The sequence below is a fragment of the Protopterus annectens genome, chromosome 3.part0, assembly GCF_019279795.1.
Source record: "Protopterus annectens isolate FY-2018-M chromosome 3.part0, PAN1.0, whole genome shotgun sequence".
NCBI lineage: Eukaryota > Metazoa > Chordata > Ceratodontiformes > Protopteridae > Protopterus > Protopterus annectens.
The window spans coordinates 640,931,513-640,958,913 of NC_056731.1; the positions used below are offsets into that span (position 1 = coordinate 640,931,513).

Sequence of the window (27,401 nt, forward strand, 5' to 3'; positions counted from 1 at the left end):
TCTAAGAGTTCAATTGGCTGCCATTTCAATTTCCATGTGGAAGAGTGTGGAGCTCCTATCATGGCTCACAGACTTTGTAAAGCCTTCTTAAAAGGAGTTTTTCATATTAGACCTCCGGTCAGATCTCCTACGTCACCTTGGAGTCTAAACTTGTTACTATCTAAATTAATGCTGCCCCCCTTTGAACCTGCCTCTTCTTGCCCATTAAAATTTTTGTCCTGGAAAACTCTCTTTCTGGTAGCCATTACTTCTGCTAGGCAGTGTCTGAACTTCAGGCTCTCTCCATCAAGCACCCTTATCTAATCTTTCACTCTGACAGAGTTTCTCTTCACCAATTCATCCTTCCTCCCTAAAGTGTGTTCTATTAACAACATTAATCAGTCCATTGAATTACCCACTTTCTTCAAAACCACTCCAACAAAATGGAGTATATGTTGCACAAATTGGATGTTCACAGACAGCTAAGGTTTTATTTGGATAGAACAAAAGATCACAGGAAAACAGATCAACTCTTTGTGGCTTTTGCTGATAGCAGGAAAGGACTTGCAGTTACCAAAAGAACTCTTTCAAAGTGGTTATCTGATTGTATAATCTATGTATACGATTCTGCAAATCAACCCCTTCTAAACAAACCCAAGGGACATTCCACAAGATCAATATCTACGTCTTTGGCTCATGCAGCTCGCCTACCTCTGGATGCTATTTGTGCGGCTGCTACCTGGTCTAAGCCACATACATTTATTTCTCATTATAAAGTAGATAAGGATGTTATGTGATCCTATCTCGCCTACATTCTGACTGATGGGTTCGGAGCCAATCCCTCGGCTCCGACTCGGCACGCTTATGCCAAAGAGCGAAGTCTCTTATTGGCTGAGCTTACTATATCCCAGGATGCACCACTACCAGTCCCCCAGATCTCGTTTGCCGCTTCCCTGCGAAGACGTGGTCTCGAGCTGGCTGGGCTGAGTAGTTATTATTAACTAACTTTTCTGTCAGTTTTTTGCTGTTTTTTGTCACAAAAGCTGTTTTAACGGCTAACGCTCTTATTGTGTGTGTTTGGATTGTGAAAACTTGTTGTGTGTGATTGGGTTGAGTTTGATTTCGCCCCCTTCATCCAGGGCCTTCCGGTCTGTCAACCCTTTAAAACTTTACAGGGTTTCAGAGTTCCCTGTCATTTACAGGAAGTGTTTGCGTTAAGCTATAACTGTAAGCCTATTTTTTAGGTTTGTCATCAGTAAATCTATAGTTGTTTACTTTCCTGTCAAAGTTACTGGAATTGTTTAATATAATATCTCAAACTCCTAGGCCTTCGGCTTTAAAAATGTTCAAATGTGGTTTCAAAATGTCTATCACAGACGATCATTCGCTCTGTGTATATTGTTTAGGGGCAAAACACTTGCAGGAGTCATGCAGCGTATGTCACGCTTTTTCCTCAAGGGTCCTCCAGGAGAGGAAAAATAAATTGATTCTTAAGGGGTTAATTAAACCTTCCTTTGAAGAAGCCTTGGCATCCTCTCCTTCTCCGGCTAAAAGAAAAGGGCCGGTTCCGACCAGTCCGTCGGATCCGACCGCCAAGAGACATAGGCAGGCCTCTCCTTCGGCTCCAAAGACTTCGGAGCCGAGGTCGGAACGGTCTGCCTCGATGCCACCAGTATCGACTCCTCTGGCTTCGGAGCCGATGGCTGGGGCATCGAGAGGCGGGTCACCTTCGTCGGCTCCGCTGCTCGGAGCCGACAAGGGTCGCCGCTCAGACACTTCCTCCTCGGCGAAGTCCACCTCGGCACCGATGGAATCTGGTGTGTGTATTCCCTCGGCGCCGATACTCATCGAGTCGCCTCGGAGCCGGTCCCCTAGCCCTTTGGGGCCGATGGAGAGGCCGTCTCGAACCCATTCTGTTTCCTCTCGGTCTTCGAGAATGTCAGATTCTGATATAGACAGGGTGCTCCAAAGACTGTTCCAGTCCCCAGTCTTCCAAAAATTTGTTTCGGTTCCGACCCAGTTGGCTTCGGAGCCGATGACCTTGGCCCACCCCATTGCCATTCCTCCTCCGACTGCTTCGGCTCCGTCGGAGCAGGTGCTGTTGGAGCCGGTGGAGATCTCAGAGTCGGCTCCGACCCTTACTCCAACCCGGGCCTTCGGGTCCGAGTTTGGTACGCGGACTTCTTCGGCTGGACCCGGGGGTGATGTTTTGGGACCTATGCTTTCGGTTCCGAGCCTCCCCCTCGGCGCTTTGGCTGCGGGACTTCCGTCGGCTATCACGGCTCCGGAGACCGGACACTCCCAGGATTCTGGGGGTCCGGCTTTCAGGGCCATGAGGAGTGCCTTGGCCAAGTCCTCTTCGGCCATCTCTCCGGCTTTACCGGCACCTTCCCTGGGCGTGGAGACTGGGTCTTTGGCAGTTTCCCTGTCCGTAGCCAGCGGAGCCCCGAGGCCTGAGGTTACCCCCAGTGGGGTTCCCTCCTCCTGAGGGTTCTTCGAGTTGTCTTCGGAGGAACCCCAAGGAAGAGATCGTGCAAGAGGAAGCACGTGGACTCCCCGAGTCTATTACATCAGACACTGATATGGATGATGCAGAGGGGTCCCAGTCGCCCCTCGGATGATGTCTCATTTGCAGACATCTTAGAGATCCTCAAACAACGAGGCGGCTGGATATCCAAACCCCCTCTGCGGACGAATCAGTGCTCCTCAAGGCCTTTGGGGCTCAGCCCTCCGCCTCCTGGGTGTCTCCGCCCTTGACGAGCTTCTGGATTTAGTTTGTCGGGCGTGGGAACATCCAGATACCGTGGAACCAGTCCCTTCTCGTCCAAATAAATTTTTGTCTGCTCCCCGAGAAGGAGTTCCTTACTAAAGGCGTGGCTGTAGATGCCATGGTGGTCGCATCTGCTACACAACAGGGCGTGGCAGAGGCTTCAACGTCCGTCCGTCCTCCTAATAAGGAGTCTAGGAGTATGGACAGGTGCGGAAGCACCCTGACTTCAGCGGCCTTTACTTTAAGGTCTCTGAATTATTTGGCACATTTTACCAGGCTTCAGAGGGATCTGGTCAAGGAGTTGTCAGATTCCTCTCGGGTAACCTACCTGAGCAGCTAGCCCAGTCGGTTAGCTCTCAGTTGGCTATCCTTACGTCAATTTCTAACTCGTCCATGAGGCTCATTTCCTATGCGGCCGAAGGGGCGGGTAGAGCGGCAGGCACAGGCGTGGCTCTCGTGAACAAGCCTGGCTCCGCTTGTGTCAATTTGCGGAGGCCTTCAAGTCTTCCTTCGCCGACGCTCCCTTTGATGGGTCCTCATTGTTTGGACCCAAGGTGAAAGACACCCTTACCCGCTGTGAGCAAGAGGGAAAAACTTTATCTGCCGTAGGTGCCGTTATTCCACTCCCTTCGGCCTTACCCCAAGGCTAAAGGAGGGGGAAAATGTGGTTCCGCAAATCTGCAAGTTTTTCTCCCAACAGCAGGAAGATTCCCCATCCAGAGGCAGAGGACGGGAAATTTTTCAGGGAGACGCCGTCCCAGAGGCGGCAGAGGGCCCCGCAATTCTGGAGACCGCGAGTCCTTTCGTGGCTCTTCAGCCTCCCACACGTCATGAGGGATTGCCCGGCTGTGCTGCTCCGGAGCCAGTCGGGTGTCGCTTTGCCAAGCACCTAAAAGCCTGGGAGTCAATCACTCAGGACAGATGGGTGCTTGGATCATTGCCGGAGGTTACGCCATCCCATTCACATACTCACCCCCACCGTCCAAAAGAATCCCGGACCCACCACCCAGTCAAAGGGAAATAGCAGCCGCAGAAGCTTTAAAGCTGCTAGAAAAGGAGTCATCCAACCGGTCCCCACAGACCAGATCGGATCAGGAAATTACTCCAGGTTCTTTTAGTGCCAAAAGACAGGGGACCTGAGGCCAATATTGGATCTCAGCAGACTGAACCAATCCGTCACGAAATCCAAATTCGAATGGTCACGTTACAATCCATTCTCCCATTGTTGGAGAAGGATGTTTGGATGTGCTCCATAGACCTCAAGGACGCCTATTATCACATACCGATACATCAGGCGTCCAGAAGGTATCTGCGCTTCAGCCTGGGAGTCAGTCATTACCAATTTTGCGCTCTGCCCTTTGGTCTCACCACAGCCCCAGGGTGTTCACCAAGTGTTTGGCAGTAGTGACGGCTCACCTGAGAAGTCTTGGATTCCAAGTGTTTCCCTACCTCGACGACTGGCTCCTGACTGCCACCACCAGGCATCTACTAATGGACAACCTCAAAGCCACCATCTCCTGGGTGTTTCCCTGGGGATTACATTCAATTGGTCAAAGTCTGTCTTGCTGCCCTCTCAATGCATAAAGTTTATAGGAGCAGAGATAGACTCAAGATTGATGCGTCTTTCTTCCTGCGAAAGGATCCGAACTTTACAGGGCCAAGTTCAGGCTCTAATCTCGAGATCCAAAGCCCCAGCCAGGATGGTTCTACAGGTTTTAGGCTCAATGTCTGCCACGGTTCTTTTAGTTCCTCTAGCAAGATTACACATGAGGATTCTTCAGTGGCTCTTGTCAACTCAATGGTCCTTTCAGGATCTTCCCCTCAATCATCACATCATGATTACGGAAATATGCAAAAGGGACCTACGCTGGTGGCTTCAGACATCCAACTTGGATCAAGGAAAACCCTTTGTTCTCCCCTCTCCAGTGGTTACCCTGACGACAGATGCCTCCCAGATAGGGTGGGGGGGGCATTGTCTGGGCAGGCTAGTTCAGGGCTCCTGGCTTCCAGACGAAGCTCTTCTCCACATCAACGTGTTGGAGATGAGGGCTGTACTTCTATCCCTACAAGCCTTACACAAGTTTCTTCCTCAGGGCACCATCGCCATCCACACAGACAACATGTCGGTGGTTTGGTATCTGAACAAACAAGGAGGGACCAGATCATACCCCCTTTGCAGAGAGGCCATGAGAGTGTGGGAATGGGCTGTAGCTACCAACCGCTTCTTGGTAGCGACCCACATCCCGGGAAAGTCAAATGTATTGGCAGACAAATTAAGCAGGACAATTCTCTCTCCTCATGAGTGGTCTCTAAACCACACAGTAGCAGCCCAGGTTTTCAAGAGATGGGGGACGCCGTGCTGCGACCTATTTGCAACTCCACAAAACACCAAGTGCCAAAGGTTCTTCTCCTTGATCCCACATCAGGGAGTACCAGCCATGGATGCTCTACAACAACCTTGGCCAACAGGGCTACTTTATGCCTTTCCTCCAATTCCACTTCTTCCCAAAGTTATTCAAAAAGCTTCTCAACTGGGGTCTTCAATGATTCTGATTGCCCCATACTGGCCTCGTCAGATATGGTTTCCTTACCTGAAGAAGCATGCAGTGGACGATCCGTGGACCTTAGACCTAATTCCGGACTTGCTAATCCATCAGTCGGGACATCGGCATCAATCCCTGCAATCTTTGAAATTGACAGCTTGGCTCCTCCACTTCCGACCTTAGTTAGAAGGCACACACTAGACCCGGAAGTTGTTCACATTTTATCTTCGGCCCACAAACCCACCACTAACAAATTGTACCTCAGTAAGTGGAAGAGGTTTGCTATCTGGGCTCAACTCAAGGGTTTAGACCCTATCACTGCTCCTGTCCCAGAGGTTTTGAAATTCTTAACATCCCTGTTTAATCAGGGATCTTCTGTCTCAACTATTAAAGTCCAACTAGCGGCTATCTCTAAATTCCACGAATCCATGGATCCTCCCTTGATGAGCAGCAGACTATGCAAAACTTTCATTAAAGGTGCGAGCCTATTAAGACCACCAATTTTTCATCATGCACCTCCGTGGGATCTTGATTTGGTGCTTCGCATTAACATCTCCCCTTCGAACCGGCTGCTACATGCGAGTTAAAATATCTGTCTTGGAAAACTGCATTCTTAGTTGCAATTACTTCTGCAAGAAGAGTTTCAGAGCTTCAAGCCCTGTCTATTAAGCCACCATACTTGATTTTCCACAAGGATAGAGTATCACTTAGGCCTAATCCATCCTTTGTCCCAAAGGTCTGTTCTAGTTTCTGTCTCCAACAATCTCTAGAGCTACCAGTTTTCACTCCGAAATTCTCCAATGAAGCAGAATACACTCTCCATAAATTGGATGTTCACAGGCAATTACGCTTCTATTTAGACAGGACTCAGCAACTTCGTAAGTCAGACCAGTTGTTTGTGTCCTTCTCAGATAATAAATTGGGCCAAACCATCACAAAAGCTACTATCTCAAAATGGATCAGAGATTGCATAACTAAGGCTTATTCTTCTTCGAATAAGCAACTTACAACATCTATCAAAGCTCATTCTACCAGAGCTATGGCTACGTCTATAGCTTTTCATTCTAAGCTAGCTATATCGGAAATTTGTGCTGCGGCTACTTGGTCCAACCCGCACACTTTCATTTCCCACTACAAATTGGATGTGGCATCTAAAGGACGAGCATCATTTGGTTCCACGGTACTCAGGAGTGTTTTCCAGTGAGCCACCCAGGATTCAGGTGCTAGGACGCTGTCCCATCAGTCAGAATGTAGGCGAGATAGGATCACATAACATCTTTTAGTTATGTACTCACCATAACTTCAGATGTTTGGGATCCATCTCGCCTACATTCCTAATACCCACCCTCCTTCCCCCTGCCTTGGAGATCAGAAGAGATTGAACGGTTTTGAGTTCTACTGTTTTTATCTTGTTTCATCTGACGATGTTATATAAGCAGGGTATGTATGTGTGCATGTATGCGGACAAACTAGATCTGGGGGACTGGTAGTGGTGCATCCTGGGATATAGTAAGCTCAGCCAATAAGAGACTTCGCTCTTTGGCATAAGCGTGCCGAGTCGGAGCCGAGGGATCGGCTCCGAACCCATCAGTCAGAATGTAGGCGAGATGGATCCCAAACATCTGAAGTTATGGTGAGTACATAACTAAAAGTTTCTAGGGACAGAGCAACCTTTGGTTCCACTGTGCTCAAGAACGTCCTCCCGTGAGTTCCTCAGGATTTAGGAGCTAGGGACGCTACCCATGTGTAAGAACAAACGGCGAGATTGAACACTATCACATATAGAAGTTATGTTCTTACCATAACGTTCCATGTGGAGTGTTCATCTCGCCTTTGTTCTTACAGTCCCACCCTCCCACCCTTAGGAGGAACGTTCTTTGATGCCTGGCCAGAAGCATTTTTACTACTGTCTTTATTCTCTGTACATAGTTGGTATACACATATCCTTATATGTGTCTGTTATGTATGTATAGATGTATGGCATGAATGTACTGTTATGTAGATTGGTTTGCTTGCAAACTAGATCTGAGGTAAAGGCAGAGGGGGATTGTGGGTATTAGATTGTCTCGAGCTTCTTCTTGATGCAGAGCTTGCAAGAGGCCGGCACGGAGCCGAGGATCGGCTCCGAACCCATGTGTAAGAACAAAGGCGAGATGAACACTCCACATGGAACGTTATGGTAAGAACATAACTTCTATTTTTATGTACATGAAATAAAATGTTATCAAATGTTATACATTTAGAGTGCATCAAAAAACATACAATTTATAAATGTGAATCATGTGGTTAAAAATTATGACATCAGCTGTTGTGTGGAATCCCCATCCCTTACGAAACAGTGCCTATCCTGCAACTATTGAACCGTGTCCCTCTTTCCATCTGTATCTCTTTTAATTTTCAGATTTTAATACAACTTCATTTGAATAGGAGCAAGGCGGCCGGGGAAACATTACAGTCTGACTTAAAGACTTGCTTGCCTTACCCATGTGTTCAGCATACATTTACACACACAAACTACCGTATGTTTTTTTATAAATTGATTTGTACATTCTAATTGTTATTCTGTTATCATGGCCTTTTTAATTTAACTGTAGTTTCAGGTAATTCCTCGGGCTGCCTGCCAATACAAGATCAATGGCAGCTCCAGCGGAATAGGAATTGCACACAGTTATGGCCTACCATGGCGACCGACGACTGAGAATCACCAAGTGTGCATTTATTATTGATGTGAAATCCCCACTCGATTGCCAAGATCCATCTGTGACCTTATGATTAACACAGCACATAAGTCAGCCCCGTGGTGTCGCATGAACAGTAAACTATTTCTTGACATAATATTTTTTAATGGTAATTGCCATTTTTTTCCATAATATTTTTGCACTGGGAACAGAACCCACACTTAAAGGTACCCGTCCTTTTTGTGGTAAAATTCCCAGGTACAATGTCTTTTATTTCAAAGAAATTCTTAAGGGACCTACCCTTTCTAAAAACAATTGAAGGTTTTTTGCCAAATGTTGCGAACAGATTGTCAGAACCTGAGAACGCTCCCCAGTTCCTTTCTAAAATATTTGTAATTTTGCCACGCTCAACAGTATAGGTGGTAATGAAGGAATACATGTATCTGTCATGTTCATCCTGCTTTGAACCCATATTAAACTTGTCACATCCCTGGTCAGTTAAGAGAAGTGGTTGGAAAAACCCTTCTCTTCTTTTTGTAGACACATTGTTAATAATTTCCGTAACCAAATATCAAGAAAATCCCTGGCATAAAGCATAAGAGCCAAATTGTCACCTTCGCTGGCAAACATGTCACCTTCAGAGACCATTCTTGCTAACCTAACATATTGTCCTTTGATAAGACCAAACCAAAAGCTGGTTACATTGCAATATGACAAAAGTGCTCAGTTTTTGTCAGATCATTAAACTTGATTTTATTCTTATCCACTTGGTCACTGGTCCTTCCTTAGACCAGTGGTTTTTGGTTTCCTGTACCTTGTTAGAATAACAATTCTAAATTGATGTGTTTAACCACTTTATTCATATTTATGAATTCTATGTTTTTTGATGCACCCTAAAGTTATAACATTAGATAACATTTTATTTCATGTAGATGAAATTTAAGTATCCTAACTCTTCTATAAATCCAGTTTGTTTCTAGCACGTCAATGGTTACAAAATGAGGTGTCACCCTAAGCTGATTGTAAGCCACCCCCTTGGGCCCTCCCTCATAATGGACACACCTAGGGGGCTAGGCAAGCACACAAACATGCCCATGGATTTCATTATAAAATTTGTGCTATTCTGTAACAAACCTCAGTAAGCACTCAAAACTCACACAGTAAAGGATTTTGAAAAAGGACCGACATTGCTACTGCCTGAAATTTTTTAAATGATTGGTTTTGGCTACTTGGTTTTCTTCCCAACTAAGGCAAAAAGGCATACCTCTCAACCAGAAAACATCAAAAATCTGGGCAAAGACCCATGAAAAGTAGGTACAGCTGGCCAAAAAGTCGGAACCCTGACCAACATAATTTTGCATATATTGTTATGCAACCCCGCCCACTCCAGTGGAATTGTGGGAATGAGAATTAATAATGACATTTGAGAGTTAGACTTCTTTCACTTAAATATGTATATTAATTCACATTATTTTATCTTGCCAATGTCTCAAAATAAAACTACTACTATATTTTTTAAAGTCTCACCGATTAGTTCTAGATTTTCCCCTGATTAGTTGAGAGCTATGAGTAAACTGCTGCCTTATCCACTTCTCACAACTTATCAACTTCTGCAGAGAGCGGTGGTGCAACTTTACCTTTTCAACTGAATGCAAACCCCACACAGAGCCTCTGACTACAAAACTACTACAGTGTAGTAGCACATTAAAAACAAACCCCTTAAAAGACCGTCCTTTAACTTTATGCTACAATACCTGCAAGGTTCGCCCAGAGAGTGCCTGATCTGTGTAACACGAAGTACATAATTACAGGCAAATCTGGGATGGAGGTGAAGTGACTGTTTATAGGAATATTCAAGACAACAAGTTGACAACTCCGATACTGCTGCCCATTCAACTACTCTCTGTATAAAATGTAGCAAGAAGAATATAGTGCTGTGCAATAAATCCTTTCCAGTGAACTTCCAACAAATCAATAGTACAAAATAAAAGTACTAGAAGCAGAAAAGTTTTATTAAAACAGATAATGCTATAATGTTTGGTTTATAATATTATCTGTTTTAATAAAGCTTGTCCCGTGCAGCCATGGTTCCGGTACTTTTATTGTGTATTATTCTCTGTACAAAAATGCCTAGCTAGTCTGTCTGTCACTTTCTGATGGAAAATCTTCTGAGAGCCAGCGATAAATTTTCCAGCTGCATTTACCTAAAAGAAGTACTAGTAGGTCTCTCAGGTTGTAATTTCTATACATGTTCTTCTGCCTCAGCAGTCAGCACCTCTAGTAGAGTGATCAACCGTCCATAACCCATTGCTAAGATCAGTCTGCACTCTGCAAGTGAACTTATACCAACCAATCCTCTTATTCACACTTACTCATTGCACGTTGGGTGACGGTATTTTGCTGGTCTGGATCCTTTTCCAAGAGGCACTGGCATCAGCTAGGTCCTTCTCGGTCAGTGATATGCCTGTCTGTCTTTGTCCCCTTTGACAGGGTGCTGCTGCTGCTTTCATTGCTTACTCAGATGTGCGCTCGAGCTAGTGCGGGTGTGGCATCTGCATCCTCCTGTCTTTTCTGAAAACATTGAAGCTTCTGCTTCCCTCTTTCTGGTTTTAAAATGTAAAAAGTACCTGATAGGATGAACAGGTTGCAGACAGTACTTCCTCATAGGGAACTGTCTCACAATGCTAATGTCATAGCACACACCCCTGCAAGTTGATGAAGTTCCGGGACACTCTGGCGATCCGTGAGGATGTCAACATTAATTTAAAAAATTGTAAATACATTTTTAAAAAGTCGTGATTTTTAAGGGGCACCCAGGAGTTCAAGGCACCCCATTATTTTAGCCTTAAAACCGTTGAATTCTGAGGAATTCGGTACGGTTGAGAGGCATGCCAACAGAAAGGTTCTTGAACATGACTGGCCCCCGTGGATGCAACAGGTGACTGTCGGATTTTTTATTTTTTTGATGTTCATCATGTTTCACTGTTGCAGTCATTACACTTGGGTTATCCGCCAGCAGGCTACCTGCAGTCGGCCAGAGTTCCAAAGTCTTGGTCCGGCGTTGGTTGCTGTCGCCTCTTCCCTGACGTCAGTGCACCAGGGGTATGAAAGATGCAACCAACGCCATTTTCTTCAGTCTTTCTTGCCGTGCGGTGCCCGAAGCAAAAGCAGTTCGCAAGTGCCGGTCGGCTGACTCCTGAGATTTTCGCAGTTGAGTTTCAGAACCGAAGTCTTCAATAAAGCTAAGTACCCCGTTGGGGAAACTTTTTCTTGCTCCAGTCCGATGTCAGTAAAAGTTAATAATTGTATTTGTTGTGGGAAGCAAATACCGCATAAGGACTTCCACTCTTACTGTATTCCTTGCCTAGGTCCTGACCACGACGTTACTAGTTGTCGGTTTTGTGCTAGATTCAACAAGCATACTATTAAACTTCTGTTTGATTTTGCTTTACATTATTTTGGCCGAAGGTTTAATTACATAATGCTGTCGGAACAACCGACAACCGTAATTTATAAAAAACTCAAAGACAAAGAAAAGGACAGGCATCCAAGGTCCAAAACCAATGACGAAGCCTCTTCTAGGCCAGTCGTCTGTTCTCAGTGAGACGCTTTCGCAGCCACTGACACCCGCTACCTCAGAGCCACAGGCCCTCTCCGACAGCCACGTGGAGACACCGAGGCCTGTGGAAACTCAAGGTATTGGGCCTACAGAAACTATTCCCTCAGATGGGTCTGGAGCCGCTGAGCAAGCATCGGCTTCTGAGGGTGTTTTCAGACCTTCACAGCTTATAATTAAGCCCACTAAAGCAGCCAAGACAAAGTTAAAAAGACTATTAAAAACAAAGAAACAAGTACAGCATTCTACTGAACAGTCATCCATGCCAAAGAAACAGATGCTTAAAATGGCCGAAGACCTAATTACTTTAATCAGGGGCTCCCATCCCCCTCCTGACAAAAGGCCTAAGCAAGACACTGACTATGATTCCTCTGACCAGGTTTCTATTTCCTCTGATTCCTCTTCTGACCAGGGATACTCTCTCCCTCCCTATTAGGACTCTGATGCAGAAGAGTCTATACCTTCAGCCTCTCCGCCTGAGGATTATTTTTTTGGGGAAACCCTCACACCATGAGGGAGCATTTCCATTGGGAGAGCCAGGATTATTCAGAATCCAAGAAAAGGCTCAGAGACTTTCTTTTATTGCCCCAGCACAGGCCCCTGGCTATTCCCCCTGTGCTTGATATTGTTGATGATGTTTTTTCTGAATCCAGTCTGACTCCTGATTCTTTACCCCCTGCACCAGTCAAGCCAGGTAGGTACTACAGGGTCCCGGCCTCTCATAAATTTCTTTACAAAAACCCTGCTGCAGATCCAGAAACAATTTCTCAGGGTCCTAAAGGGGTTGAGGCTTCCACTGCTAAAATTCCTGTCCCCTCGGATAGAGATTCCAGAGCTCTGGACAGATGGGGGAAAAAAGTTTACACTTCTGCTACTTTAGCTGTAAGGGCTTTAAATTGCCAGTTTCACATGCTTAAATATCAACAGTATCTCATGTTATTGTTAAAGCAGAAAATGGTTTCAATCTCAGAAGGTCCTGACAGTAAGGAAATGCAGGATTTATTGCATGCAGCTGAACAAGTGGGAAAGCATACTTTACAATGTGGTTTTGATTCATTAGAGGCTTCTTATAGAGCCGCAGTTACAGGCTCTGTTATTCGAAGGCATGCTTGGTTGAAAGAACAAAGTTTACTTGACCATGTTAAAGTTAAATTATTGGCTGCTCCACTACAGCATGATACTTTGTTTGGCGTTAGGGCAGAAGAGGTGTTAAAGAAAATGGAGGATAAAGCAAAATCAGTGCAGACAGTAAAGGATTTCTTACAGGTTCAACCACCCAGGTTTAGCAGAAATTGGCCTTCTAAAAATTGGTCCTTTCCAGTGTCAGACAGGCCACAAAGAGGCAGATACAGATGCCCAAGAGGCAGATCTAAGCCCCAAGGTTCCTACAGACCTAAACAATGGGGTGCTTCAGCCCCTAAAGGAGGGGAAGACAAATCACAACCTTATAGGAAACACTCCCAATGACTTCCCTCTACAGATGCCAAGCACTTACCTTTTGGCAGCAACCCTAGGGGGAAAGCTAGCACTTTTCTCAAAAAATTGGCACATAATCACCCAGGACAAATGGGTACTGAATATTGTTTCTCAAGATTACAGGGTCAACTTTCACATGCTTCCAAAATCAAGAGTTATGCCAGACCTGCCACAGAACCAATGGGCAGAGGCACAAAAGCAAATTGCTGTTCTCATGGACATGGGAGCTATTCAAAGAGTACCACAGCAAGAACATGGGCAAGGATTTTACTCAAGACTTTTCATAGTACCCAGAAAGGACAAAGCCTGGAGACCAATACTGGACCTGTCAATCCTAAATACTTTCCTGGATGTTCCAAAATTCAAAATGTTAACACTACAGCAGATTCTACCCATGCTGGGCAAAAAGGCTTGGCTAGTTACTTTGGATCTCAAGGATGCATACCTGCATGTCCCAATCAGACAAACTTGCAGAAGATACCTCAGATTCATAGCAGGCTCAATGCATTACCAATTCTCTGCTCTGACCTTTGGCTTATCTACTGCGCCCAGGGTCTTCACAAAATGCCTGGCACCAGTAATTGCATTTTGCAGACAAAAAGGAATTCAAATATATCCCTACTTGGACGACTGCCTTATTCAAGCAGAGAGCAAGGACATTCTTCTAAAGCATCTGGCGTTTGTAAAAAGATTACTAATTTGCCTAGGGTACACAGTAAACGAAAATAAATCAAAACTAGTGCCCTCTCAAGAGATAATATTCCTGGTTGCAAGCTTAAATACAACTGCCCAGATGGCTTATCTCATGCCAGACAAACAAAGGCAACTGATTACTGATGGCAGCAAAGACCCAGCTCCCTGCAAGAAAAATCCTGTGGTTTCATGGCATCCTGCATTGTACTAGTTCCATATGCAAGACTGCATATGAGGAAACTACAATGGTATCTAAAAAGTGTTTGGACTCAACATTGTCACAGCCTAGAGAGGATCATAACTTTAATTCCTTCCCTACAACAGGAGTTTTGATGGTGGTCCCAGGCCTGTCACCTCAACAAGGGACAGCCTTTCACCTTACCCACAGCAAGGCAGACAATAACAATGGATGCATCGGATTATGCCTGGGGGCACATATGGCAGGGAAATGTATTCAGGGCACGTGGCCCAAGGAACAAATGCATCTTCACATCAATCAGAAAGAGATGCTAGTAGTACAGAATGCCCTGACAGCTTTCAAGGACCTACTACATCCAGGACAAGTACTAATAAAGACGAACAATACCACAGTTATGTGGTACATAAAAAGCAAGGGGGCACACATTCCTACCCCCTATGCAGGCTAGCCATGACCTTGTGGAACACAGCACTAACCTATCAGGTACATCTGCAGGTACAATTCCTGCCAGGAACAAAAAATACACTGGCAGACGAACTAAGCAGAAATCTCATGGACCCTCACGAATGGAAACTAAATCCACTGGTGTTCAGCATGATAACTAGGAAATGGGGACGCCCAGACATAGATCTTTTTGCCTCCCCTCACAATTGCCAACTACAGAAATTCTGCATAAGAACTTATCACTCTTGAGCATGGAAAGTGGATGCTCTGTCATTCAGCTGGAAAGCTCTGACAGTCTATGCCTTCCCACCAATGCCTCTTCTTACCAAAGTGCTCCTAAAAGTCAGACAAGAAAGGCCAAAAATTATTCTGATTGCCCCAGACTGGCCACGCCAGCACTGGTACCCAATCCTAAAGAGCTTGTCTCAGGGCTCAGCTTGGCCTTTACCTCAGATTCCTCATCTTCTGACTCAACAAAACAATCAGATCCTGCACAGTGAACTCAGAATGTTAAATCTGGCAGCATGGCAGATAATGTAGCCACTCAGAATGCCACTGTCTCTAAAGCTGGTATGGATGTCATTTTAGAAGCCAGGAGGCCCAGCACTAGGAAATCTTATGCAGGAAAAATGGAAGAGATTCTATACTTGGAACCAGGCACAAGGGCTCAGCCCACTTGTTCCAAATATACCTCAGATTTTAGATGCTGGACAAAGGCCTATCTTTCTCATCAGTAAAAATCCATGCCTCTCCCATTTCAGCTCATTACAATACGGAACCTCCTATTTTTTCACATCCTCTACTAAGACAGTACCTCAGAGGGGAACAAACATAAGACCCCCAAGGAGAGCACCAGTACCAACTTGGGATCTCAATTTTGTTTTAGAAAAACTCACACTGCCTCTTTCTGAACCAGCCAGCACAGCTGATATAAAATTCTTATCATGGAAAACTGTTCTACTCCTAGTAATAACTTCAGCAAGAAGAGTATCAGAGTTACAGGCATTAATGGCTGTGGAACCTTTCATCATTTTTCACCAGGACAGGGTTTCTCTCAGGACAAACCCAACATTCATGCCAAAAGTAGTTTCCAATGTGGCCCTGAACCAAACTATTCATTTACCAACTTTCTACCCAAATCCCCAGAATAAAGGAGAGAGACTTCTGCACGCTTTGGATATACGCAGACAGCTACAATTCTACTTGGACAAAACTAAAGCTTTCAGAAAAACTGAGCAACTGTTTGTAGCCTATGCTGCAGGATCACAAGAAAAACCTATCACAAAGCAGACGATTTCAAAATGGATAGGGCACTGCATCTGCTTCTGTTATGCACATCATGGCAAATCAGTGACTAAGGTCATTAGGCCACATTCTACCAGAGCAACAGCCACTTCAGCAGCCTTTCTCAGAGGGGTACCAACCAAAGACATTTTAGAAGCTGCAACCTGGAGGTCAGTGCACACTTTCACCAAGCACTACCACTTGCCTGTCTACTCTAAATCCAGAGCAGGATTTGCCACTGCAGTCCTGCAGGGCCTGGTAGCCTCTCCAAATCCAATCTAGACCCAACTGCCCAACCTCAGCTTTGGGATTCAACCCAAGTGTAATGACTGCAGCAGTGAAACATGATGAACATAGTACAGTTGTGTACCTACCATAAATGTAGATGTTCGAGTGTATTCACTGTTGCAGTCCAGGTTACCCACCCACCATCCCCCTTTACTTTGCTGGGACTTCTCTGTACTTCTCAACTCTACACAACCTATGTGGTGTATTTGCTTGTAGATGAAGGAAATGTTTATATTAGTACATGCATGCTTTTTGGCATAATTTTATTTTTCCAGCCTTCCTATCTGGGGGCACCTGACATGTGGGGCAAGAAAAACTGAAGAAAATGGCGTTGGTTGCATCTTTTATACCCCTGGCGCACTGACGTCAGGGAAGAGTCGACAGCAACCAACGCCAGACCAAGACTTTGGAGCTCGGACCGACTGTGGGTAGCCTGCCGGCGGATAACCCAAGCGTAATGACTGCAACAGTGAATGCACTCTAACATCTACATTTATGGTAGGTACACAACTGTACTTTTCTTATGAAGGAAGGAAAAAGGAATAATTGGTGTCGAGGCAGAGTATTTCCAAATTGTTGTCGGATGCCACTGGATTCTGTTTAAATCATAGCAAAGAACTTCTACACAATGTCAGTGCCCTTTCTACCAGTACTACAACTACTACTGCTGGGTTTTGGAAAGGGATGTACTCTAGAAATATTCTAGAGGCAGCTTCTTGGTCTTTTCTTCATGCTTTCACTAAGCACTATACAACAGACTCTTTCTCTTGGGTCAGGGCACACCTTCCTATAACCATTCTTCATGAAAAGTTACATTCTATTCCTTTATCCTCCTCCCTTTCTTTAAATGCTTTGGTATCCATCTGTTGTAGCTTAGCTTACTGCTGTAGTGATCTAATGATGAACATACAGTTGTGTAAGTAAAATGACACTAATGGCGGATGTTGAAATAAATCACTGTTACAGTACAGATACCCTCCTCTTTCCCATCTTATTTTATGCCAGGGTGGGAGTCCCTAGCTTACCCACTTCTTATCGCACATGTTATGATAGTAGGGCCTCTAGCCACCATTGTTTTTTTGAGGCAACAAAGCTCTAATTTTTATCGTCTGTATATCTGCTTTTATATTTGTTCGCTGTCAAATGTTACGGGTGTACAGGTGGGTGGAAGGTGCCCTGAAGTTTTGAAAGCTGTCTGGATGTCCAGTCCTTGGCAGGATATGTCTCATATGGTTAGGCTCCTGCAAGAGTGATCTTTCAGAGCATCTACTTTGATGGTGAGTTTACTTGCACTACTTTAACTTCTTTCTGTACCAGAACCTGGAATTGCATACCTCTCTCTCTGTCTATCAGAATATTCAAAACAGTGTCTTTCAAACTGTACATAAAGGATTACCTTAAAATACTTGGCTATGCTTTTGCACCTCTCCTGGGATAACCTAAATACTATCTCTCTCAACCTCTTTTCCTTGGCTTCTCTGCTAACTAAGTTGGTCTTACACTCTTCCTGGTTACAACCACGTGGTCTACTGCTCTTTGTACTTTAACATACCTCCTGTGCTTACTGTCAGGCTCACAGTTTACAATTTTTTTCTGCCATAAACAAAGATTTGTAACAAATTGTGTTATATGTCCATCATAAATTGTCTGTTTTCATTTTCGTGTCCTCAAATGTAACACTGTATGACATTTTTATTCTACTGTGTACTATTTTCATATCAGGTGTAAAAAATGTTTTCAAACTGTAATTTATATTGACCTAAAATGTATTTGTGCTTATTGTCTACCCATTTGGACTGTCCAGGTAAACAAATACAAGCAATAAGTAAGTCAGTAAATAAAGTAAATAAACAGATAAAGTAAATAAAGGATGTTTGAGGAGACCCTTATTTTTGTGTCACAAATACTCTGCTTTTGTTCTGCTTGTCATTTAAGTCACTAATACTCTACTGCTGTCCTCTCTGCTTGAACGTCTTTCCATCCAGCAGCTGCTGTTGGCGTTCACAGTAATTCTGGAAAGTGTATAACTCTACACTCAAGTATGTAGGTGTCAGATCTTCACTGTTTTTTTTTTTTACTTGATTAGGAGAAACTGTGCTTGCTTAGTGATGCAGAGCAGTTTGGCAGGCTCAGGTACTGCACGTCCTTCCCTAGTGCAGTATAAGTAACAGTATGTAATGGCACAGGGCAGATGCACCCCCAAGTAAAGTTGTCAGAGTGCCACATTGAAATTAAACAATGAATGAACCCTGCTGTATTTCTGTGTTGAGAAAATCTCAGTGTAAACCAACTGATAAGGCAAGAACATGGCTGTTATTTTTTTGAGTGTATTATATGGTGAGGCATACTGTGATATGTCCCAGATTTGAAAATGATGCATATTTTGGTGGTGATACTAAGTCAGGATTACAAGGTAAGTAGGCTTAACCAGTAAGTAATCACAATATATTTACTTCTTGCTTCAGTATTCTGTCAGAACTCGAGTGAAAAAGTTGAAAATCCTAAGCAATTGCTAAGAGGGAAGGTAGATTAGTGCTGTAATGAATGATGGCTATGTAGTTAATATCTTTTACTTACTAGTCTTGTTTTGTCATACATTCCTCAGTGTGATTTTGCATCTGCAAATCTTCGATTGGCCTTTTATCGTTCTATGGAAGCTACTGGACAAGAAAGGAAGAATGTCCTTGCTGCATCTAAAGATAAGCCGTGAGTATATATGAGCATTTACGTCTGTTGTAGGTATTAAAACTGAGAAATTAAATTCATAAAATTTGTGTATGCCATTAAGTGCTGCAGAACACCGAGATGTAATTTTCTGCTGAGCTTTTATGTATACCGCTGATTTTCATGATGTTCTTCCTGTTTCACTGTTGCAGTCATCACACTTGGGTTATCTGCCTGCAGGTAGCCCTCAGTCAGCCCGAATACCAGAGACTTAGTATTTCTGCGTCGGTTGCTGTCGCTCCAGGACTGACATAGGTCGTCAGGGGTATAAAAACAGGCAGCCGACTCCATTACATCAGTCTTTCTTGCGAAGGAGCCCAAAGCAGAAGCAGTTTGCACGAGTGCCGGTCGGCCACTACCTGAGTTTTCGTTTCCGAATTGAATTATCCTGAAGTCTTCTAAAGCTAAGTACCTCACTGGAGAACCTTTTTTCTTGCTCTAACCGATGTCAGAAAAAGTAAACAATTGTCTTGCCTGTGGAAAGCAAATACCACACAGAGAGTTCCATTCTTACAGCGTCACCTGTTTAGGCCCAGACCACGATGTACCTCACTGTCGGTTTTGTGCCTTGTTGAATGCTCGAACTATTCTTCGTCGGGCCCTTATTGTCGCTAAATACTTTTGTTCTTGATCTCCGTATTCCGAAATGGCTTCAGTAAGCCATCCGACTATCGATATTCCGAAAAAACATAAGGATGAAGACAGAGACAGACCCCACAGGTCCAAAGCTGCCGACGATGCTTCCATTTGGCTAGTCGCCAGTTCGCCGGTACTCAGTGAGGTGCTTTCGCAGCCCCTTATGCCTGTGATTCACAGGACTCTACCAAGACCTGTTCGGAGTGTGGTATGCCGCAAGACTATTCTTCGACTATGGAACCTGTGGATATCTCTACCTTGGATGGGTCCAGAGCCACTGAGCAGGCACACTACTGTTAAGCTAGTCGCCAGTCCACCGGTACTCAGTGAGGTGCTTTTGCAGCCCCTGATACCCCCTTCTACAGATTTGCAGGCCTCTACTGAGCCCCATTCGGAGTCCGGTATGCCACGAGATGCTTCTTCGACTATGGAACCTGCGGATGTCTCTACCTTGGATGGGCCCGGAGCTGCTGTGCAGGCATCGGCTTCTGAGGGTGTTTTCATGCCTTCCGATCTTCATATTAAACCGATGACTTCCTTTTAAACCAAAAATACAGAATTTCTCAGGCCTAAAGTTCGCACTACACCTAGGAAACCGACGACCAAAGCGCATTCTAAGGCCCACATGCCACAAAAACAAATGATTAGAATGGGTGAGGACCTCATTACTTTAATTAGGGGAAATCAGCCTTCCACCTCAAAAAGACCCAGAACTGATTTTCCTTCTGATCAGGAATCTGATTACTCTAATCCTTCTGATTTCCAAGTTATACCCTTATCTAACTATGAGGATTCTGATGCAGAGGATTCCATTTCCTCTGCTTCCCCTCCAGAGGATTTTTCCTTTGGTGAAACCCTGCACACCCTTAGAGAACATTTCCACTGGGAGAGCCAGGACTATTCCCAGTCCAAAAAGAGACTCAGGGAATTTTTAAGCTTGCCTCAGCACAGGCCTCTAGCTATCCCTCCTGTTCTGGAAATTGTAGATGATGTCTTCCTGGAATTCAGCCTTACCCCTGATACCTTGTCTCCAGCTCCCAGGAAACCTGACAGGTACTATAGTGTGCCTGACTCCCACAAATTCCTTTTTAGGAATCCTACTGTGGATCCAGAGACCATTTCCCAGGGACCTAAAGGCATTAAGGCTACAACTGCCAAAAATCCTACCCCTTCGGACAGGGATTCCAGGGCATTCGATAGATGGGGAAAAAAGGTATACAAACTGCTACGCTTGCCATTAGGGCTTTAAATTGCCAGTTTCATATGTTAAAGTATCAGCAGCATAATATGGAGTTAATTAAACAAAAATGTTGTTAATTCCTGATTGTGCAGAACACAAAGATTTACAAGAGTTGATGCATTCTGCTAACCAAGTTAGTAAACATACTTTGCAATGTGGGTTTGATGCTTTAGAAGCATCTTGCAGGGCTGCTGTCACTGGGTCTGTTGTTAGAAGACATGCTTGGCTTAAGGAACAAAACTTGCGAGATCATGTCAAAGCAAAATTACTGGATGCACCATTAAGTCAAGAGCGTCTATTTGGTAATAAAGCAGAAGAAGTCCTCAAAAGAATGGAGGATAAAGCTAAATCTATGCAAACTGTTAAGGATTTCTTACAAGTACAGCCATCTAGATTCAGTAGACATTGGCCTTCAAAAAAAATGTTTTTTTCCAGTCCCTTCCAGGCCTTCTCAGTCCAAACCCAGGACCAGCAGACCACCAAAACTTCAGTCTCAGGTTATGCACAGATCTAAGCAATGGAGTGCTCCCATGTCCAAAACAGGGAGTAGTAAGCCTCCATCCTTTGGTAAAATTGCACAATGTCTTATCCTTAACTCTTCCAAGCCTTGCCCAAATACCTGGACCTTTAGGAGGGAAAACTTGCACTGCACGCCAAACATTGGCAATACATTACCAAAGACAAATGGGTCTTAAACATTGTTTCCCAAGGATACAGATTCCAGTTCCACTCACTTCCATCCATAAGCGAATGGCCAGACCTCCCACCAAACCAGTGGGCAAAGGCCCAAAAGCAAGTACTTTCTCTTCTCAGTATCAAGGCTATTCAGCCTGTCCCAGCAGAACAAAGGGGACAAGGTTTTTACTCCAGACTGTTTCTGGTCCCCAGAAAAGAAAACTCTTGGTGTCCTATCCTGGAATCTGTCTGTTCTCAACACCTTTCTGGTGGTTCCAAAATTCAAAATGTTAACTCTTCAGCAGCTGCTTCCTCTGCTAGCCAAGGACTCCTGGCTAGCAACCCTAGATTTAAAAGAAGCTTATCTGCATATTTCCATAAGGGAATCTTCCAGGAAATACCTACGCTTCAGAGCAGGCTCTATGCACTATCAGTTCTCTGCACTTCCCTTTGGCTTGTCTACTGCACCCAGAGTATTCACAAAGTGCCTAGTTCCAGCCATTGCATATTGCAGGCAGAGAAGAATTCAAATTTACCCATACTTGGACGATTGCCTGTTTCAGGCAAACAGTCAAGAATTGCTACTTCAGCACATGGTATTTGTAAAGAGACTTCTCACTTCACTGGGGTACACCATCAGTGAAAAGAAATCACAACTGGGACCCAGCCAAAAGGTCTACATTATATAGTCGAAGTTTAAAAACTTCAAACCTCACATGAGCGAACTCATATGAGCGAAGTTCGAAACATCGACTATATAATAAAATTAAAAAAAAAAACTTACCTTACCACTCTGAGCAGGGGGGCAAGCCCCCCTGCACCCCCCTACTTAAATATACCAACTCCGAGAACGCACTTCAGTTCAGAAAGGGAAAATTTCCCATTCTGCGTGTGAAAAGCCGTTGACTTTCACCTTCGACCTTTCTGACGTTCGATCATATGATGTCGACCATCTATCATTTGAGCATCGGAACGGTCGTTCATCTAATATAGACCCCAGCTAACAGATTGTATTCCTGGGAGCAAGCTTGAACACAACTTCCCAGATGGCATTCCTCACTCCAGAGAAACAAATTTATTTGATAAACTATTTCAATCTGCTGGCCACCAAAACCCGGCTATCTGCAAGAAAAATACTGCAAGCCCTAGGGTTCATGGCCTCTTGCATTCTACTAATTCCATATGCAAGACTGCATATGAGGAAACTTCAAGGGTACCTAAAAAGTTCTGGTGTCAACATTCTCAGGACCTGGAAACAATGATTCCTATCATTCCTTGCCTAAGGACAGAGTTCCTTTGGTGGGCAGAGGCCTGCAACCACAAGGGACTCCCTTTCATTCTGCCCCCTGCTGCCCAAACCCTAACAACAGACGCATCAGACTATGCATGAGGGGCTCACATGGCAGGGCAGTGCATTTAGGACAAATGGACCCGAAAGCAAATGCACCTGCATATCAATCAAAAAGAATTGTTAGCTGTACAGAATGCTCTGACAGCCTTCAAGGGCCTTATTCTTCCAGGACAGCTATTGGTAAAGACAGGCAACACCACAATTATGTGGTACATAAACAAGCAGGGGGGAACCCATTCCTACCCACTCTGCAGAGTAGCCATGGCTCTGTGGAACACAGTCTTGAGCAACCAAGTGCACTTACAAGCTCATATCCTGCCAGGCAAACTAAATTCACTGGCAGACGACATAAACAGAAATCTCATGGATCCACACGAGTGGAAACTGGAACCCAAAATATTGAAGCTTTTGAGGAACAGGTGGGGGACACCAGAGATGGACCTTTTTGCTTCCCCTCAGAACTATCAATTGAGCAAATATTGCACCAGAACTTCCTACAGCCAGGCTTGGAAAGTGGATGCCCAGTCCTTCACCTGGGAAAGCCTCTCAGTCTATGCCTTTTCCCCTCTGCCACTCCTCTCGAAAGTTCTACAAAAATCAAACAGGACAAGCCAAGGACAATCCTCATTGCATCAGACTGGCCACGCCAGCACTGATAGCCTCTTTTGCGCAGTATGACAGTGCCACAACCATGGCACCTGCCTCAGACTCCTTCCCTGCTGTTCCAGCAGGCGGGCCAGATTCTGCACCCTCAGCTACAGACCCTGAACCTTGCAGCCTGGCTAATCCCCTGAATTCAACACCAGCAAACCTCAGTAAGTAGGTGCTGGATGTCATTCTTGAGGCAAGGAAGCCTAGTACTAGAAAATCCTATTCGGAAAAATGGAAAATATACTATTCCTGGAGCCAGTCTCGGGGAATAGGCACAACTGTTCCTAGCTTACCTCATATACTAGATTACTTGACAGAAATGCTCCACAAAGGCCTATCCTTCTCTTCAATTAAGATGCATGCCTCTGCCATCTCAGCTCATTATAATACTGAGCCACTCCTCTTCTCTCATCCTCTGGTAAAACAGTTCCTGAGAGGAGCCAAAAATTTAAGGACCCCCCCCCATGAGAGCTCTCACTCCAGCCTAGGACCTTAACTTTGTATTAGAAAAGCTCACACTTCCGCCCTTTGAACCTGCGGCCACAGCAAAGTTAAAATTCCTCTCATGGAAAACAGCTTTACTTCTAGCCATCACTTCAGCAAGAAGAGTGTATGAATTGCAGGCCCTTATGGCAGTGGAACCCTTCATTATCTTCCATGCAGACAGGGTTTCCCTCAGGACTAACCCATGCTCTGTGTCCAAGGTGGTGTCTAGGGTGGTTTTACACCAGTCCATTCATTTGCCAACGTTTTTCCTTAATCCTCAGAATAAAGGGGAAAGGCTCCTGCATTCCCTGGACATGCACATGCAGCTTAGGTTCTTTCTGGACAGGACTAAAACTCTCATAAAATCTGACCAGCTGCTAGTCAGCTTTGCTGTAGGGGCAGAGGGCAAGGCCATTTCAAAGCAAACCATTTCTAAATGGATAGCACACTGCATCCATTCCTGCTACAAGCATCATGGGAAACCTACCCCACAGGGGATCAGAACTCCTTCCACTAGGGCTACATCTACCTCTACAGCATTTCTCAGGGAAGTCCCGACCAGGGACATCCTGGAAACTGCAACCTGGAGCTCTGTACATACTTTCACCAAGCACTACCACTTGCCTATATTTTCTAAATCCAGAGCTGGATTTGCCACAGCAGTCTTACAGGGCCTGATTGCCAGCCCTAATGCTTCATAACTACCTCCACCCTTTCTTAGCTTTGGGAATCAACCCAAATGTAATGACTACAACAGTGAAACATGAAAAACATAGTACAGTTGTGTACACTTACAATAAATGTAGATGTTCGAGTGTATTCATTGTTGCAGTCCTGGTTACCCTCCGTCCAAGTCATTGGTATTTGTTTTTTGCTGGGGGTATTACATACCATGTTGTTGCTTCCTATTTTGGGGGCACCTGACATCTAGGCCGAGAAAACCTGATGTAATGGCGTCGGCTGCATGTTTTATACCCCTGGTGACCTGACGTCATGGAAGAAGCGACAGCATCTGATGCAGAAATCCCAAGACTCTGGTATTCAGGCCGGCTGAGGGCTACTTGCAGGCAGATAACCCAGATCTGACGATTGCAACAGTGAATACAATCAAACATCTACATTTATGGTAAGTGTACACAACTGTACTTTTCAGGGCAGGATCTACGCATTATCAGTTCTCTGCACTTCCCTTTGGCTTATCCACTGCTCCCAGAGTATTCACAAAATGCTTGGCTCCAGCCATTGTTTACTGCAGGCAGAGAAATATTCAAATGTACCCATACTTGGATGCCTGATTCAGGCGGACAGTCAGGAAATGCTGTTGCAGCACCTGAAATTTGTAAAAAAAACTTCTAACATCCCTGGGGTACACCATCAACGAAAAGAAATCAAAACTAGTCCCCAGTCAAAAGATTGTATTCCTGGGAGCAAGCTTGGACACAGCATCCCAGATGGCATTCCTGACTTCAGAAAAACAAGACTATCTGACAGACTATTTTGCCTATATGGCCACCAGAACCCAGCTATCTGCAAGGAAAATCCTGCAGGCCTAGGGTTCATGGCCTCATGCATCCTACTAATTCCATATGCCAGACTGCATATGAGGAAATCTCAATGGTACTTGAAAAGTCTTTGGGGCCAACATTCTCACGATCTGGAAACAGTCATTCTTATCATAGCCTGTCTAAGGACAGAGTTTGTTTGGTAGCAGCAGCAGCATGCAACCACAACAAATGACTGCCCTTTACTCATCCCCACGCCGCCCAGACCCTAACCACAGACGCATCAGACTATGCCTGGGGGGACGCACATGGATGCAAGTGCATTCAGAGACACTGGAGCCCAAATCAAATTCATCTCCACATCAAACAAAAAGAGATGCTAGCTGTGCAACACGCTCTGACAGCTTTCAGATCCCTTCTCTCACCAGGACACCTGCTAGTAAAAACAGACAACACCACAGTTATGTGGTACATCAACAAGCAGGGGGGAAACCCACTCTTACCCACGGCCCTATTGGAACACGGTCTTGGACATGCAAGTCAATCTGCAAGCTCAATTCCTGCCAGGCAAACAGAACTCACTGACAGACGACTTAAGCAGAAATCTCCTAGACCCACACGAGTGGCAATTAGATCCCAGCACCTTCAACCTTCTGATTCAGAAATGGGGGACCCCAGAGGTGGATCTCTTCGCCTCCCCCTGCAATCACCAGCTCAGCAAATTCTGCACCAGGACTCCTCACAGCAGGGCCTGGAAAGTGGATGTCCTATCCTTCCAGTGAGTAAATCTCTCAGTCTGTGCCTTTCCCCCTCTGCCCCTTCTCTCAAGAGTATTGCTCAGGATAAGACAGGACAGACCAAGGACAATTCTGATTGCCCCAGACTGGCCATGCCAGCACTGGTACCCACTCTTGCGCAGCCTGTCATCAGTGCCACCCTGGCACCTACACCAGAACCCAACCCTCTCAGCGGGGGGGGGGGGGTGATCTTGCATCCGTAACTGCAAACCCTAAATCTTGCAGCCTGGTTTATTCCTTGAATTCTCCCTCGGTAACCAGCCTAAGCAAGCAGGTGCTGGACATCATTCTTGAAACCAGAAGACCCAGTACAAGGAAATCCTATGCCGATAAGTGGAAAAGGTACTGCTCCTGGATTCAGTCTAAAGGCGAGGACACAACTCTGCCCTCCCTGCCTCTAATCCTGGATTACTTAGCAGATGTACTCCACAGAGGTCTATCCTTGTCCTCCATTAAGATCCATGCATTTCGGCTCATTACAGCACTGAGCCACCTCTCTTCTCTCACCCTCTTATCACAGTTCCTGAGAGGGGCAAACAACTTAAGGCCACCAAAGAGTGTACCCACCCCTGCTTGGGACCTTAACTTTGTACTGGAAAAGCTCACGCTTCCTCCCTTTGAGCCTGCAGCATTAGCAGAGTTAAAATTTCTCTCTTGGAAAACAGCCTTGCTTCTGGCCATCACTTCAGCTAGAAGAGTGTCTGAGCTGCAAACACTTATGGCTGTGGAACCCTTCATTATTTTCCATGCTGACAGGGTTTCCCTCAGGACTAACCCTTCATTTATGCCTAAAGTGGTATCCAGTGTGGCTCTCAGCCTATCTATCCATTTGCCAACTTTCTTCCCTAGTCCTTAAAATGTAGGGGAAAGGATCCTGCACTCCTTGGACGTGCACAGACAGCTCAGATTCTGCCTTGATAGGACTAAGCCCTTCAGGAAATCTGACCAGTTACTAGTCAGCTTTGCACCAGGGCCAGAGGGCAAGGCCATTTCAAAACAAACAATTTCCAAGTGGATAGCACACTGCATCCATTTCTGTTAAAAGCACCATGGGAAACCAACCCCTCAGGGGGTCAGAACACATTCCACTAGGGCAACTTCTACCTCTACAGCATTCTTCAGGGGAGTCCCTACCAGGGACATCTTGGAAGCTGTTACCTGGAGTCTGTACAAAATTTTCACCAAGCATTACCACCTGCCTGTCTTTTCCAAATCCAGGGCGGGTTTTGCAACAGCAGTCCTGCAAGGCATACTAGCCAGCCCCAACTCTTCTTGACTGCCTCCACCCTTCTCCAGCTTTGGGAATCTACCCAAGTGTGATGACTGCAACAGTGAAACATGAAGAACATAGTACAGTTGTGTACACTTA

General features: G+C 45.1%; 1 protein-coding gene across 1 annotated transcript in view; it reads left to right on the plus strand.

The window, feature by feature from the left end:
* Positions 1–27,401, plus strand: part of LOC122796505 (calcium homeostasis endoplasmic reticulum protein-like) — a 755,064-nt gene that overhangs the window by 630,751 nt on the left and 96,912 nt on the right. Inside the window, exon 4 of the mRNA XM_044065037.1 lies at positions 18,576–18,676. Within this exon, the coding sequence (XP_043920972.1) occupies positions 18,576–18,676 (101 nt within the window). The remainder of the gene's footprint in view (positions 1–18,575; positions 18,677–27,401) is intronic.